At 36.7% G+C, this 16,994-nt stretch overlaps 1 protein-coding gene across 3 annotated transcripts in view; it reads right to left on the bottom strand.

The window, feature by feature from the left end:
• Positions 1–228: 228 nt before the first annotated feature.
• LOC134221013 (calumenin) overlaps positions 229–16,994 on the bottom strand; it is a 31,057-nt gene continuing 14,291 nt past the window's right edge. The window contains exons 1-4 of one of the 3 annotated variants that reach the window (XM_062700185.1): positions 15,467–15,603; positions 1,490–1,734; positions 831–1,349; positions 229–768 (exon numbers count right to left, since the gene is read on the bottom strand). In XM_062700185.1, coding sequence (XP_062556169.1) covers positions 543–768; positions 831–1,349; positions 1,490–1,716 — 972 coding nt within the window. In that variant the 5' untranslated portion in view covers positions 1,717–1,734; positions 15,467–15,603 and the 3' untranslated portion in view covers positions 229–542. Of the gene's footprint in view, positions 769–830; positions 1,350–1,489; positions 1,735–15,219; positions 15,397–15,466; positions 15,604–16,994 lie in introns of those variants that run through there. The other 2 variants (XM_062700183.1, XM_062700184.1) reach the window with 2 other exon arrangements.

Raw genomic sequence — 16,994 nt, forward strand, 5'->3', positions numbered from 1 at the left:
AGACACGCGAATTCCTTTCCGCAAATTACAACATGAGCTGGCTGTTCGTATGCACGATCAAGATAATTATTAATCATAACTACAATACTGTCGGCCGTTACCAATTGAATTTAAAACAAGTTACATTCATTGAGACAACTACTGTCAGTAGGATTAATCGTCGGCTTTTGGGACAATCACTTTGCAAAACTTGGGGTGTGGAATTAATTAATACGACTTCTACGAACATCAGAGGTCACTCTGGCTTTTATTCGATACATACAATTTATTACACTTCATTCAATGCAATACTGAACTGTAAATTAAATCTATGTAGTTAAGCATCATTTGAAACAAATTGGGCTACCGTTCATACCAAACAAGTTACATAATCTTAGTAATGCGTTATTTTTATTTTAAAATCGTCACTCTTCCGTAACTGGAAGCCAGAGTATTGAAATTGTAGAGATTACATTCAAAATATCGCATATCACTTAAGTTACCATTCGCCTGAACAAATTGTCACTCTATATTCGAACAGAAGAGATTAAAATAAATGTGGCTTAGAACTCATCATGGCGTGTCAAAGCCTCTCCAAAATCGGTTGCTTGCGATCCAACGAACAAATCGTATTTTTCAATGATTTCATCTTTGGTTAGTTTCTCGTCGGCATCAGAATCGGCTTCGTAAATCAAATGGCGTGCTTCTGCTTCAGCATGGTCGAAATCCGCAGGAATGATCCAATCTTTGACTTCCTGATTATTCATGAAACCATCCTTATCTTTGTCGCTGCAAATAACACATTTCTCATGAAAACAGTTATAAAATTTTGAAAATTCAAATTTGAATACCGGAAGTTGGTGAAGGTCTCACGCTCGTGTTTCACCCATTCTGGTTCGTCTTCGTTGTCTTCCGAGCCGCGATACATGTCACCAATGTACTCCTCCACTGAAACTTTTCCATCGTGGTCCTTATCGATATCCTCGATAGTTTCTTGAACGACAATATCTCTCATATAGGGACTTTCTTCAGGATGTAAGAAGTCAGTGAACTCCTCCTTTGTCATGGAATCATCACCATCCCGATCTGCTACACTCCACCGCCGTCGGTCTCTCGTCAACATGGATTTGTACGAAAAATGTTCATCACCTTGCTCGAGATCCTTGGGATCCATTTCATCCAGAAAACCGTATACGTTTTTCCGGTAGGTATCCCAGTGGATTTGATCGCTGCCATTCGTATTGTGTTGCTTCCATTGTCGGTTTACATCATCGTCGATATACCGTCTCTGTGTATACTGAATCCACGCTTTGAGCTCAGCTAAATTAACGAAGTTATCTTTGTCAGTGTCAATCTTATCCACTATAATTCTGCAACACAAAAGAAGACCACATTCATTAAACTATACAAAACGCACTAATCTAAACGGCATCAGTCGCATCCGCTGTGACCTGCGCGACGTCTGTTCGCTTAACCTGGATTAGGCAAGTCAGCGAGGCGCAAATCTTACCCTAATCTTCGTCGACTTTCCTCTGGTTCCAGCTGGTCGAACGTTTTCGCGTCTTCTCCTAGAAACGCCTCATGGTCGTACTGCTTGTTGTGTTCGTCGTTCTGAAAGTGCTGCACATGGTTGATGATCTCATGATCGAGGACACGTTTCTCTTCCGGCTTCGGTATCGCCGATACGGCGCAGTTCAAAAGCAGACAAATAGTTGAGCCTAGTACCAACAGGAACATGTTTTTGGAAGTTTTATTCTGGAATTAAAAAATAGGACCATACCAGTAAAAACTCTGTAAGTATCCTCAATTATGTCGATGCCAATAAAGCAAAGGAATTTTAATAGGGGAACTTTTCGGAACTTCATCTCATAGCTGTTCATGTTCATTAGAGTGGGGCGCAATTGTTTGAAAAAACGCAAACTTCATCCAATCAAGTGAGATCAAGGTTTTTCTGCAACGTTTTGGGACCCCAATCAACTGTGCAAAATAAGGATAATTTTCAATTAGCCCGTAGACCATTATTTCATCTTCTCGGATAGTCTTAGTTCTATCGAGGCACTCCGGTCGATAAACCAGTTAAGCACGCATCTCACTTTCTTACAAGAGAGCAGATGCGTAATTTGGTTTAAAGATCATTTAAGATTACCTTTGTATGGATCCCATCCTATTGCCTAATCTATGGCAATGAGAAGTCGGAGGCGAGGTGGTTCAGTGGTGAGGATTTAAGTCGAGGCTTATGTCCAATCACTATTCACTAAATGCACATCTCTACAGAATAAACCTTGTCGGTAGCAACTTATGTAGGTGTGAAGCCGGTTACGATGACATCGATCACGTAGTTTGGTATTGCTCGGAAAACGACCCCTCCAGAGAGCAACTATTGGAAACCCTTGTAGCCCGAGGTAAGCAACCCTACAGGGAAGTAAGAGGTGTATTTGGGGATCGCTATGTGGAGTATATGCAGGCTATGTATGCCTTTCTTTGCTCGTCTGACATAAAAGTCTAATACTTCTATTTTTTCCTCAGTTTTTTAGTCTCTGTCTTAATGTTCCGTGTACCATAAAGCTTTGGCCATCCGGAAGATGCTCCCTGGCGAACCACAACTCGAGCACGACGCTACGCTACACCGATAATGACGTCGAATACCGGGATGAGCAGCTGAAATACCCCAAACCTAAGTCCTAACCCCGTCCATCCTGAAATTACGCAATCTAACCTTGAGCTACCACGAGTATCTTGACCTATGTTCCTTTCCCCTTACTAACTGTTGATAATAATGATATAGTTTGTAAATATCATAAAGAGTCTTGGCTCCGTTAAAGTGACTCGGGGAGGCACTAAACACCGTGTTATTTTTCCTATCTTTCGTCTCTTTCTAGCATTATCACCTCGCAACTTTGGAGCGGCGTATTTCGGTTTTCAGTTGTTTGATGTAACTGTAAATGTATCAGCATGTAGATTGCGAGTAAGCACGCGTCGGTGATACTTTTTCAAAATCATATTTGTTGTAGAAAAAAAGTTAAGCATTCAATGATGAAAATGATGACGATTTGATGATTGTTAGTGCTTCCCGTGTCACCTTAAGTGTTATACACACCTGAGCCTGTTAAATAAACGCAACAGAATAAAAAATACTGTGCAAAATATTTTATTTATTTTATTTTATTTTATTGATGTATAAGGGGGCCGGGGGCCAAGTCACCGATGTGAATTTGAAATTCACATCGTCCATGATACACCAGGGACTAAAGGATAAGGCTTCACAACATCTTTACCCATGGGGGTTTTAAGTTTTGCGGGATATACTGCTAGTATATCACTGCCTAAGGAGTATGGGCAGGTTGAGGATATTTTTATGATGAATATTAAAGCTGTGGAGAGATGTCGGTTATAATATTTGATTATATGTATTAACTTTGATTCCAATTATAAATCATAAAGAGCTTCCCTTATATTTAGGTGGTTAAACAAATGTGTTTGTTAGTATGTCGTGTTGATATCTGAATTCTTCCTGTTAGAGTTATGTCTGATGTTACAAATTTTACTTGTCCAGCCAGGAAACCCTTACAAATCCTTAGTCCTAAATGATCAGTCTATTCGTCATTACAGTCTGCTGTTAAGCCTGATCCAAACAGTTCTTATAAAAAGTCTCATTCAATATTGTTCGGAGTATTCAGTGTGAGTGGTATTTTTTCGAAGTAATTTTGTCATCAGTAGCGTTTAAGTAATGTCCCCATCAAACAAAAGAAGCTCTAAAAGTTTGTTCAAAATCTTAATTTTCAATCGCGAGTCAGTGTAAATACAATTATGTTGATGTGTATATGGTATAGGAATTGCGATACATCTCGTTTAATTTGAATTGCTGACTATATTTCAAGTAAACACCTTTAATGAAAACGAAAAGCCAAAATGGGCCACAGTTCGGAACCGTTCACCAAACAACCTTAAAAAATTTGAACCTGCAATTTTAACAACTACATATTTTGAACCTTGTTCCAAGAAAACGCCTAATACTATCTTTGTGGACTTATGACGGCCTTGCATAGCATCATCATCGTCTCGGAACTAGATTCAGTAGGTAATTTTTTCAAACCATTTCGTGAGCTTCCTTTTGATTATGGGCTTAAAAAGACATTGGTTGACCCTCCTCACGACCTTAGGTGGTCAAACTATTAGTCATGTAGAGAAAAGGATAGTGGATGAAAGTATCATATGGTCTATTCTCATGTACATAGGTGGCTTATGTCTCAGTTAAACGTGACTCTATCTCTTGTTTTACCGTCTAGCGCTGATCATGTATTCATTTCCTATCGGTCATTTTCTGTGTTATAAGGTAGTCAACTAATTTTATTTGTCTTTCAGAATACACTAAGTCACGTCTCCTATGTCCTTCAATCTTTCTTTGCATTAGAGTATGTCTTATTTTTTTTTAACCCGAAAAACAATGAAGAGAGAAACAGGTTTGTTTAAACGTTGATCCATGTAGTAAAAGTAAGAGTAAAATAACAAATATTACTGAGAAGAAATAACAGATACATTCACCATATATAATGCAAAATTAGTAAATCTACAGTATCTACTTTTACTACTTACTGTATACAAAACTATGAACTACAATTGGTGCAATGGATGATCGTTTGCTTCCCAGTCTTTTGTGTTAGTATTATGTTAGTTAAGACTGGTACTAGACCCTGCCGGAACCTCCGCAGCATATACTCAAGCAGTTGTTAGATCATGCGACACCTTCTCTAAGTATTTGCATGAAGGTATGATATATCAAGTGTTTAATTATTTTCTATATATTGACAAAAATACTCGACGCGTTTCTATTAAATTGAAATGTTAACGGGTTTAAAGTACTTACTTCAGTACTGCTTAATAGTGTAACCATAATCGGATGCAATTAAATTCATTTCGTTACGGTAATGTGTTGGGTACTAATAATACTACAATACTAGCAATGTGTACTATAAAAGAACAAATTATTTCACAAATTACAATATGCAGACACTTGATTTATCAACGTTGACCCCATCATCCGTGGACAGGGAAAAATACTGTGCAAAATATGGGCTTTCGCTTTTCGCATCGCGTTTCAAATTTATATGGAGATTAGTATGAAAAAATGTACTTTTTTACATTTATACTCTTCTTCTTCTTCTTCTTATTGGCATTACATCCCCACACTGGGACAGAGCCGCCTCACAGCTTAGTGTTCATTAAGCACTTCCACAGTTATTAACTGCGAGGTTTCTAAGCCAGGTTACCATTTATGCATTCGTATATCATGAGGCTAACACGATGATACTTTTATGCCCAGGAAAGTCGAGACAATTTCCAATCCGAAAATTGCCTAGACCGGCACCAGGAATCGAACCCAGCCACCCTCAGCATGGTCTTGCTTTGTAGCCGCGCGTCTTACCGCACGGCTAAGGAGGGCCCCATTTATACTCTTACCGGTTTCAATTTATTTGCAATCACGTGACTCAATACGTTAGCATATAGTCTGAAACAGCGGTTTTCAACCTTTTTCTTGAGAGGTACCCCTTCGAACTTTTGCATTAATTGAGGTACCCCCTATTTTTTTCTGTAAGTGACTTACTTACGTAACCTACGAGATCCATGAAAAATGGACCTGAAAACTAACGAGATATATGGCTCTCCACAAGTTGGGCTAAAATTTTCATTATTCCGTGAAACTTTCCAATTCAAATTAAGTTTATACATCAAGCTTCCAAATAACTTGAAAGTAGGCTTCGAGCCTCTTGAAAGGAGGTTTCTGAACCTCTTGAAGGGAGGGTTCCGAGTCCCTTTAAAGGCGGCTTTTCAGCCTCTGAGCCTCTGTAAAGTAGGCTTCTAAGCCTCTTGAAAGAATAATTCCGAGCCCTTTGCAGGGAGGTTTCCGAGAATGTTGAAAGTACACTTCCGTGTCTCGTGAAAGGAGTCTTCTGGGCCTTTTAAAAGAAAGCTCCTGAACCTTTTAAAATGATGCTTCCGAGCTATTTAAAGGCGGCTTTCAAGCCTCTTGAAAAGAAGCTTCCGGGCGTCTTCAAAGGAAGCTTCCGGGCGTCTTCAAAGGAAGCTTCCAGGCCTCTCGGAAGGAGGCTTCCGGATCTCATGAAAGGAGGCTTTCGAACCTCTTGAAATGATGCTTTCGGGCCTCTTGAAAGGAGGCTTCCGGGCCTCATGAAAGGAGGCTTCCGGGTCTCTTGAAAGGAGGCTTCCATGTTTCTTGAAAGGAGGCTTCCAGGCCTCTTGAAAGGAGGCTTCCAGGCCTCTTGAAAGGAGGCTTCCGAGCCTCTTGAAAGGAGGCTTCCGGGCCTCTTCCGGGCCTTCCGGGCCTCTTGAAAGGAGGCTTCCGGGCCTCTTGAAAAGAAGCTTCCGGGCCTCTTGAAAGGACACATTATTCAACATTTTGTTTCGATCAGGTAGATTGCATTGAAGAGTTTTTTAAATTTGTTAATTCGAAGTTTTGTCCTTTTGATCTTTTGTTCCACAGCCTTTCTTACACTGTGCTGGTTGTTGAAGGTTGTTGACTTTGATTTATTGATCGCGCATATTATTTACAAGTTTAAGACAAAGTTATGAAATAAAAAAACACAAATATCAAAACATTATAAATAAGTTGTGATTGGAATTGTAATAAGTCCCGATCATAAGGGACCCCAAACTGTTGAAGTGAAGCCGTCGTCCTTTGGTTCTACCTTAACTCTAATTTTATTATCTACTTACATACTATATATACATGATCAGGTAACTATCGAGAGGTGAATATTCATAATTATTTACCTATCGATGAGCCTGGTTTTCATTGTCCTGATATACCTTCACGGGTAGATGCTTTGAGACAATGTAGTGGTAGTCTACCAGTCACTGGTAGATCACCACACTTTAGTTAATTTTTGGTCGCATCTTAAGGTGACACGGGAAGCACGAAAAATCATCAAATCGTCATCATTTTTATCATTGAATGCTTAATTTTTTTCTAGAACAAATATGATTTTGAAGAAGTATCATCTGCGCGTGCTTATTCGCAATTTACATGCTGATAAATTTACAGTTTCATTAAACAACTGAGAACCGAAATACGCCGCTCCAAAGTTACGAGCTGACAATGCTAGAAAGAGACAAAAGATAGGAAAAGTAACACGGTGTGTAGTGCCTCCTCGAGTCACCTTAAAGCGCGGTCCTGTGAAGAAAAAAATGGATTTTTCAAAACTGGTCAATTCCTTCTAGACTAAACATCTGCAGTCATGTGGAGTCATTAACTTTGATTTTGGATTGAAATCCCTGTTCCAATGCGACTTTTTAATTTAAACCCAAAGTTTGTATGGAGTTCTGGGACCGGTCAGTCTGGAAAAGAACCAAATATTAAGCGGCCTGCTTCAACAGTTCAAAATAGCTGTGTAGCCTATTTTCAATTCAATTTCGATCAAAAATAACTGTAAATTGGTTAGATTTGCGCATGCGCCAAACATATTAATGGAAATAATAAAAAAAATATTTTATTAATGTTCTTTTCTTGTCGAGTTTCTTGTTATTCTTATCCGCAGATTTTCCCTCAACATAAGTTCATGTTTTAGCACGGAAATCAATTTTTTTTAATTTTTTTTCCTTTTTCTCTAATGCGCAGACCGGCTTTAGGCAGAGTACTTTGACTATTTTTTTGTAATTTTCAATTGTTCAGATTTGAAAAAGTTTTTGACATTGATCAGTAATTAAATGATTATTGCATGTTTAAGAGTAGATTAACCTTCCTAGTGCATTGCACTATGGTCCAGGATACAGATTTACGCGGAAAGATGCATTTTACGCCAAAACTATATTTTTTAGAAAAAAAAAACTGTTGTTCTACAAAATTGTTAGAAATAGTGAGGCCATCATTATGGTGCTATCAAAAAATAGGGTGGCCCATCATATAAAAAAAATGAGAATTTTTTTTTATTTCTCGGGATACTGACATGTTATGTTTCACAAAGTTGTAGCGCAGCTTATTCCAATATAAATTTTGCTAAAAAAGCTTTTTCTGTAGCTCTTAAGTTGGCTGATTTAGAGCAATTTTACCTAATTGGATTAGGGTACACCTCAAAAAAACAATATTTTTGATCTACTCGAAAATGTCGTGTTCAGGTGACTTTTAGAGCTAAAAAACTTTTGATGGGTAAATATGCTTAATATCTTTTTCCGATCAAAAGTTATAATCGTTTTTCTGTCAAAATTATATTTTTTTCATAAGTTGATATCTCTGGATAGGGCAGACCAAAAAAATATGTTTACACGGCATTTCAAAGAGCAATTAATATTCTTTATTATGTCAAAAAATTGGAGATATGTAATTTTTTTAATTCAAGTTATACCAATTTTACTAAAATCATGTTTTTTAAAGAAAATTGATCTAACTAAACAATGGAAGAAGATACAGACGATATTCTTATAGCAAAACACGCGTCTTGAAAAGCCTCAAAAGACTTCAGAAGGTGACATTCGTGAACAATAAAAAATAAAAAATCTACGGCTTTAACACTTTTTATAAGTTTTATCATTATCACCGTATTGCAAGATTAACCCTTTATAAGGCATATATTATATGTTTTTCTATTTATCAACAAAATCTCTACTTATTAATTCCCATGTAGTGGCTTTATTTGCTTCCTAGTAACACCCCAGATGAAATTTAAGCCATAAAAAAATTGAAATGTCTATTTGAGAACAGTTTTTTTACGAACAAATCGTAAGTTTCGAGTGGAAGAAGGATTTTCAGTTATAATTCGTTAAAAAGACGACAAACATATATTTTTTCCCGTTGGTAATAATTATTTTGAATCTCCTGTGTTAGATTATTACGTGATTAGCGTGAAAAAAGCTTTACCTTTCTGTATATTTGGTTTTTGGATTTTTGACGAAATTGTGTTTTTTTCCCAAGGGTCCCCCCTTGGGAACAAAAGCGCAATTTTTTTTTCACTTATAATGCGTTTTCCGACTAGGACTCTTCACCAAAAAAAGTAACGTGCCTTGATTTGACTGGTTTTACGTAAAACCTAATTTTAAAAAATCCTTGTTTATTTTTTTGTTGCCTGTTTTCCCGCTTGCCGGGCAGTGGCAACTATATTGCCACCAATGTTATCCCGCTTGACGGACAGTGGCAACTATATTGCCACCAATTTTTCAATGTTTCTGAACTGTTTAATGTATAACCAACATACATTTGAGTTTAATACGAAATTAATAATATCGAAAAATAGGGCGGGCCATTTAAAAAAAAATTAAATTTTTTATTTTTTTTATTTTGCGGAATATTGACATGAAATGTTCTACAAAATTGTAGCGCAGCTTTTTCCAATCAACTTTGATATATAAACTTTTTATGTAGCTCTTAAGCTCACTTGCTTAGAGCAATTTTACTTACCAGTATTAGGGTGTCCCTCAAAAAACAATATTTATTATCTGCATTTTCTGACTTGTCCTAACTTTTGGAAACGAAAATTTGTAGATGATAATCACCTTTCAGCGACATCTAGGAACGACACAACAAAAAAAGTGACACATTGTGCATAAGCGGGTCAAAAATGACCCCAACTTGAATTCGCTCCCAAAAGTAAATTTTCGGAACGATTCTCAATCTTTTGGAACCAAATTGAAGGTATGGATTCCGCGGATGTCGTTATGGACAGATTTTTACAATTTGGACATTTTAATTCCCAGGAATCGATTTTGAAGGAACATAGATTCTTAGGACAATTTCTTCTTGCCTTTCGAAGGGTGATTTTGGAAATGCTCATAATTTTGCGTAGCCATAATCCCAATAGAATGTAGCCATTGTCCAATTCCTGGTTATTTCACGGTCCGGTGTCCCTCGACCCGAGCAGGAGAAATTGGCTCAATAATACTTAATTCTGGTATTGATACCATACTCTGTTATGAACTAGTCCTGCATAAGAGGTAAAATACCAAAGAAATAATACCAAAAACTAATATGCACAATACCTCACCCATAACAAACTCAGTTATTAAATTGAATTTAAATATCAAATACATAACCAATTATTATTCGTTTGGTATTTAAATACCTAAGCATGATATGCCTCAAGTATTCTGCATATAAGTTTTTGGTATTATTTTTTGGTATTTTACCTCTTATGCAAGGCTAAATCATACTAATTTCTGTTATCGAGGTCGTCGCTCCTACTCGGGTCCGGAAGACCGGAACGTTCGTAAAAGTGGTCAATTCATGAAACATATCATAGAAAAGCGCGTGTTTTTTTCAAGGTATTCCATTTTTGAACGCTGAGTAACAAATGGTTGTGCTGACCCATTGTGATGAACTTGTGTGGCCACCGGAGGTCCTCCGGATGATCCGGAACATCCGTAGAAGTGGTCGATTCATAGAACTCATCCTAGAAGAACGCATTTTTTTCCAAAGCTTTTATCACGAACTCTGAATAACAAATGATTGTGATGACAAATTGAAGGTCCATCTACCTGGGTGGCCTTTCAGAAGATCCGGAATGTCCGTAAAAGTGGTCAATTTATGAAATTCATCATAGAAAAGCGCGGGTGTTTCCAAACCTTTTCCTTTTCGAACGCTGAGTAATAAATGATTATGGAGACCCATTTCGATGGACCTGGGTGGCCACCGGTCACCGGAAGATCCGGAACGTCCGGTAAAGTGATCAATTTATGAAACTTATCATAGAAGAGTGCGCTTTTTACAAAGCTTTTTATGGTCGTACTCTGAGTAACAAAAGATTGTGAATGGCCAGAATGGCCAAATTGCAAAAATAAGTCCATCTGAGGAATCCATACCTACAATTTGGTTCCAAAAGATTGAAAATTGGTTCGAAAATGAGCTTTTTGGAGCGAATCCAAGTTGGGGTCATTTTTGACCCGCTAATGCACAATGTGCCACTCTTTTTTAATTCACTACGAAGGTTAAAATAAAATTTCAAAATTCCGCAATGTATTTTTCCATAACTAACTTAATTTAATAGATGTTTTTTTTTTTTTTTTTTTGTTGGGGCGTAGAACCACTGCGTCCATTAAGTTGAACTTTTGTGGTATACCCCTGATTACTATTAACTATTCGCATCTTCTAGGTTGATCACCATTTGTCAAGTAAACAACCTAAGACGCGTATTTTCCCAGTCCGGTATAATTGAGTTAATAAAACCCACTACCTTTCCAGGATTTGCAGTCCACATATCTCCTGGTTGCATAAAGCCACTATTTAGAAATTTAGATCTACCCTTGTACAATGCATCACAACTGCAAAGCAGATGTTCCGAGGTTTCAATATTTGGCCAATATTTTTCAAGTGATATCTGCTCGGACAGTGTCCGGTTATTAGGCCAGTGAAGGTGCAAAGAGCTCTCTTGCTGAGCTCTAAGAGCTTTTCGGTTACTTTAACATTGGGAATTATAAATCTCTTTGATTGAGCACACTTTTCGGCAACCAACCAATTGGTCATCAACCTTTGTGCTTCCCAGGATTTTAATTCCATTTTTATGGTACAGTATGATATACCGCAGAAAGGTTCTGGGCCAATAAACTGTGTATTTGAACCTCGTTTCGCAAGCTCGTCTGCCTTTTCATTACCTCCAATGCCACAGTGCCCTGGAACCCAGTACAGATTTACGGAGTTCTTTTGGCACACCTTTCGCAATGAAAGAATGCAGTCCCAGACAAGTTTTGACGTACATTTAAAGCTACTCAACGCTTTGAGTGTCGCTTGACTATCTGTGAAAATTCAAATATTTGCATATCTATATTTCCTTTCTACACAGATATTAGCACATTTCATTATAGCAAAAATCTCCTCTTGGAACAATAATAGATGGTTATTATGTGAATGATTCACTCTAAATTTTTCAGGTTTTTTGACATGTCCCATTTTGCAAGTGCGTTTGTCCCGTTTTTTCACCGAAATGATCTGCTCAACCTAGTACTACACTCATGACCTCCCTGGCATGAAGCCACTCAAGGCTTTGCTGCGAGGACTGCACGACATGAAGGAGGAAGAGCTTCAAGCAGAACTCGAAAGTTACGGCCTGAAGCCAGTGGCCGTGCACAAGCTTCACCTGGTCCATCTGGAGCACAACTCCACCACTTGGAACGACCTGAAGCTGATCAACGTCATAAATTTTACAGTCGTTGACAACAAATGAAATCTGTGTTGTGTCTTTTGCTTCGGCCCGTTTGTTGTTTTTCGTTCTGATAATTCCGTCAAAAAACATTGTATCAAGACCTCAAAAATTTGTTCTGAATAGCTCTACAGTTAATATTTGCTGTACGTCTCACTCTGTTATAATTTGTTGTCCTCGGAGCGGGCAGTGGCTGCTTAAACCGTTAAAAATATTCCGACTACGATCAGAAAAGTGACACGTCAAGAGTGACGCATATTTTATCGCCACATGTTAGAGTACAAAAGTAAGCATGTTGAGACCGTAGAGCATCGTCTCAGTTCAGCTTGTGCGAAGATAGTAGTGACGACATGTTTACGTTCAAACTGAATATTTACATTCGTGCTGAGCCTGCCTTGGTTTTTGAATACCGTGAAAAGCATCCTATGATTGAATCAAAACTAATAAAGAGATCATAGTAAACCTGATTACTTGTATATTGTTACATATTAACTGTTGGGTGTGATATCATTTTATAACTGGCTCCATCCGACCAAATCCTGTAATTCAGGTAACCAACTCCATCGAAAAGCTATGTTACCAAGAAAATATTCCCATTTATTTGCTTTTGAATTGTTTTTAATTTAAATTAAAATATTGGTGCAATCTTGATGAAATTATAACATGTAAAGAAAAAGTACCGAATTTGTACACTTTTTGACTATTTACTAAAACTGCAATATCTCAGCCCCAGAACAATATTTCTTGGACCTTTTTTTATGAAAATACTCCTTATAAATAGCTCTTTGTAGTATGTGAGTTTATCTGAACGAGAAAAAAATATTTTTTTGTGTGAGGATGAAATAACTTCGAAAATTAGTAAAAAAAGTGTGGTTTTTTCGTTATTTAAAAAGTTCTGCAGACTATAAAAACGTATAATACCTAAAACTAATTCATGGATATGGGCAAAGATCCACAGAAAAATAAAAAAAAAATAACGAATGGGTGACCCTCAAAAAAATTGTGAAAGGACCCAATATTTGATTTTTTACCTAAAAAACTTATTTTTCAAAAATCGATCTGGCGCGACATCTAAACGATTTTTTAGAACATCGGTTTGTTCTACGAAAATTATCCAGACAAGTATATCTTTCATTTCAGGGTTGAGCACCACGACTCTTCGAACATCGATTTTTTTTTTTGAACACCCTAGTGGGCACTCGACTACATGCGAAGCTAAAATAGAGGAGCTCGAAACGAAAGTGGAGGAAATAATACAAACCCTTGGAACATTGCTACCTCATAGCACACAACAAATGTCACTAAATGGAATACACGGTAATTTGCTGCCAACTCCCCTCTAGCCCATAGTACGCATCTTCTGTCGTAAAGGATCGCATACTTTTAATTCAAATTGTAGTAATACTCTACTCTACTTCTCACTCTTCGTAACGAATATAAGGTGTCACACAACCGAACATGAAATTAATGAGCTTGTATGTGAATGTTTGGATATTGATAATTCAGATGAAGTCAGAGTTAGGAAGCTAGTTCCTAGAGGAAAAGAAAATGATGTTGATTACTTCTCGTTTAAAGTTATGCTGGATAACAGACTGAAACAATTAGCTATGAAACCTTCAACGTGGCCTAAAGGCGTTAAATATAGAGAATTTGAAGACCGATCTTTCTGGAAACCCTGAATTGATTAAATTAAAAAAGATAATATTTCGTTTTTATATTAGTTGAGCCATGTTATTAATGTATGTTCTGTTACTATCCTGTTGATTGTGTATGAAATCGTATAGTTATTATAATTACATAATTAGATAAGATTTCAATGAGACCATATCGGTCAGTTGAAAGTAAAAAATAAAATAAACAAATAAACAAAATAAATATTTAAGCGTTCCTGAAATAATATTTATGATCTCTCATTTCTGGAGATGAGCCAGCCTCGGGCTGAAAGTCTCCTAAATAAAGACAAAAAAAAAGATATCTCATTTATCGCAAAAAAATATACACTATATAGTAGAATCCCTTAACTATGAAAAAATAATCATTAGAGTTTCAATTTAACAGATTGTTTTAAAGATACATCGTTTTAAAAAAGGTGTAGCGTCTCACCCGGATTTACCCAACACTATATAGGTCGGACCTAAAATCGAACTCGCCATCTCCGGATTGGCCTACACCAGCCTTGGTTCACAAGGTCAAACCCAAATCGATTTCTTGATTCACCAACCTTTTTGTATAATGAACACCGGGATTTTAACGGTTTGCACTGAAAATAAACTTATCAGTTTTACTCCGCTGGTTGGACCATGGCCTAACTAAAAAGCACTCATATGTCCAAACCCTATACAAACAACGGAATTCAACGTTACTGGGCATCATTTGTGATCTTAAAGGCACAATGAACGTGTTCAAATGACTGTCCGTTGACCCAACCAAAAAACATATTGAACAAGAGATCAAACCGTTGGGCCTCTCGCAGAGCAGAGCTGTGAAGAGCTAGAGGTGAGCCAGCCTAGGGCAGCAAGCCTCTTTAATAAAGAATAAAGAAAAGTAGTGAAGAGCTGTTCATTAACTACGTTACCGTATAGTAGAAAGGAGAGGTCATTCAAAGCAATACGTGCATTCAAATAATTGAAATGGCTCATACAAAAAGCGTTATGAGCTGGGTGAGTGGATCTTAAAAGTCTATATTTCGCGTTACGTAATTTGTGATCAGCCCCTTAGGTAAGATTAAACTGCAAAAAGCATATCAATTGGGTAAACTTTGAATAATTTCCATGCTTCGAATGAAATAATATTGCCATATTTTAAATCAATGCACGACTGTTGTGTTTACTTGGAATATTTGTTTTTAAATAATCACTGATTTTGAAATATACATGAAAAAAGGAATAAGATTAGATGTGTTTATTCCAATTCAGTTGAAACTTGTTACTATATTGATCATTGATTAGAGCTGATATTTCAAACTTTTAAAATAAGTTTACGTTTTTAACAAGCTACACAGTGAAAAAGTCAATGAAGTTGATTTGAAGTATGGAAAACTGTTTTATCAAATTACAAATCGTGCATAAATTATAGATAGTTTCTTCAGTTTCAGAATACCTACAGAAATGTTAGCGATAAATCTGTCCAATCGGTTCCAAATCAGTCACACACTACAGCAAAAATATGGCTACGTTGCACGATCCACGTCAGCAAACCAACCGTCGCATGCGAATAACACTTTCGCTTTTTTTAAACAAACGCATCTCAAGTTACGAACCGTTCGGCGTGCAGACTAGAACTAACCAGAGGCATAGAAATCGTAAAAACACATTTGGAAAGCATCGAGAAGAAAATATGAACATACTAACCAATATATGTAATACTTTGTATATGCCTCCTTCGCATTACGCCGCCGTTTGCTCTAAATCTGGATGCTGCCACTCAGCTGTGGTGTAGGTCGGCCCATGCTACTAAATGGAGATTTTTCACTCATTTCAGTTAACCGCATAGAACACATGCTCCAGAAGAGGTACGTTTCTGCCGCTCTCGGTGTCGATGACTAACGCTGGCGATAAGGAAACTGTTTCCAGCATCTCCTACGGATATTCTTCCTGCTCTCTACTGAGACACAAATGATGGACCAATATGGGCAGAGCATTTTTTCTGTGGTATGAATCTGATCGCTCGATTGAGTTAGTACAGTAGCATATGTATAATAATAATAGTTTGCAGTTTCCACAACCCGTGCACACTATGGGGCATATGGAAATCTCATGTCTTTCACTTCAATAGAACAACGGGGAATACGATACCGTAGACTGGAGTAACATCAAATTTGGGAATTTAATACACGCATGCTTTCTTAAGTAGGTGTCTAATTAACACTTTCTCCCAGGTACCCAGAAAATAGAATAAATCAAACGTTTACATATGATATATATATATATATATATATATATATATATATATATATACAGCGATTCCACGGGAAAAGAATAGAGTTGAAAAAAAAAGTTGTCCAATTTTGCTCAAAATCGCTTGGTATATTCTTCATCGAAAATAATTAGACCCGTATTTTTTTATTTTTTTATTAGGGTGACCATGTTTGATACAGGGTTACCAGAAAAATCGCTATTTCTCGAAATTTTTTATTTTAAAAAAATCATAACTTTTGAACCACTGGATCGATTTGCAATATTTTTTTATGGATAGAAAGCTTATTACTTCTAGTTCTTACTAAAATTTCTGGTTTGGTGTATTGGTGTACTCAAATTTGCTAAAATGGTCAAAATATTCGTTTTTTAAGATTTTTTAAATGTTAAAATTCAAATATTTTTACATAACATATCAAAAAATTAGAAATGTTCATCGAGCCGTTTTTGAGTTACATTTTTTTGAAAATTTCAAGTTTTCTGCCCATACACACATGGAATGAACGTTATTCTCCACTATTTCAAATAGCTCAAATTAAATCAAAAGTATGAAAATGTTATTCAAGAGTGTTTGTTTGGTCTCGTTTATTAGAAGAATTTACGAATCGCAATAGTTGAAAATAATTCAATCGGAATAGTCTGGTGTTGTTATTGATGACTTCATTCTCCAAAATCGGCAAAGCAATATGTCGTTTTTCAAAAAGGTTGGTTTTCAGCGATCCATACAATAGGTTACCTGCTTTGTTTATATGTTTTCAATATTTTTGATGCAGGTATTTTCTTTTTTGATTATGATTCATCTGTCTCCTTTTCCTTGTTCACTCTACCTAAATGATACCCAAAGGGACTATTTAAAGTGGTCTATAAGATATAAGTATATGTCAGTCAAGAAAATCAGTGAAATTGTCCAGTTGCCTTACTGAAGAAACGTTTAATACAATGAAGCACGAATGCTCAAATTGCC

The sequence above is a fragment of the Armigeres subalbatus genome, chromosome 3 (assembly GCF_024139115.2).
Source record: "Armigeres subalbatus isolate Guangzhou_Male chromosome 3, GZ_Asu_2, whole genome shotgun sequence".
Taxonomy (NCBI): Eukaryota; Metazoa; Arthropoda; class Insecta; order Diptera; family Culicidae; genus Armigeres; species Armigeres subalbatus.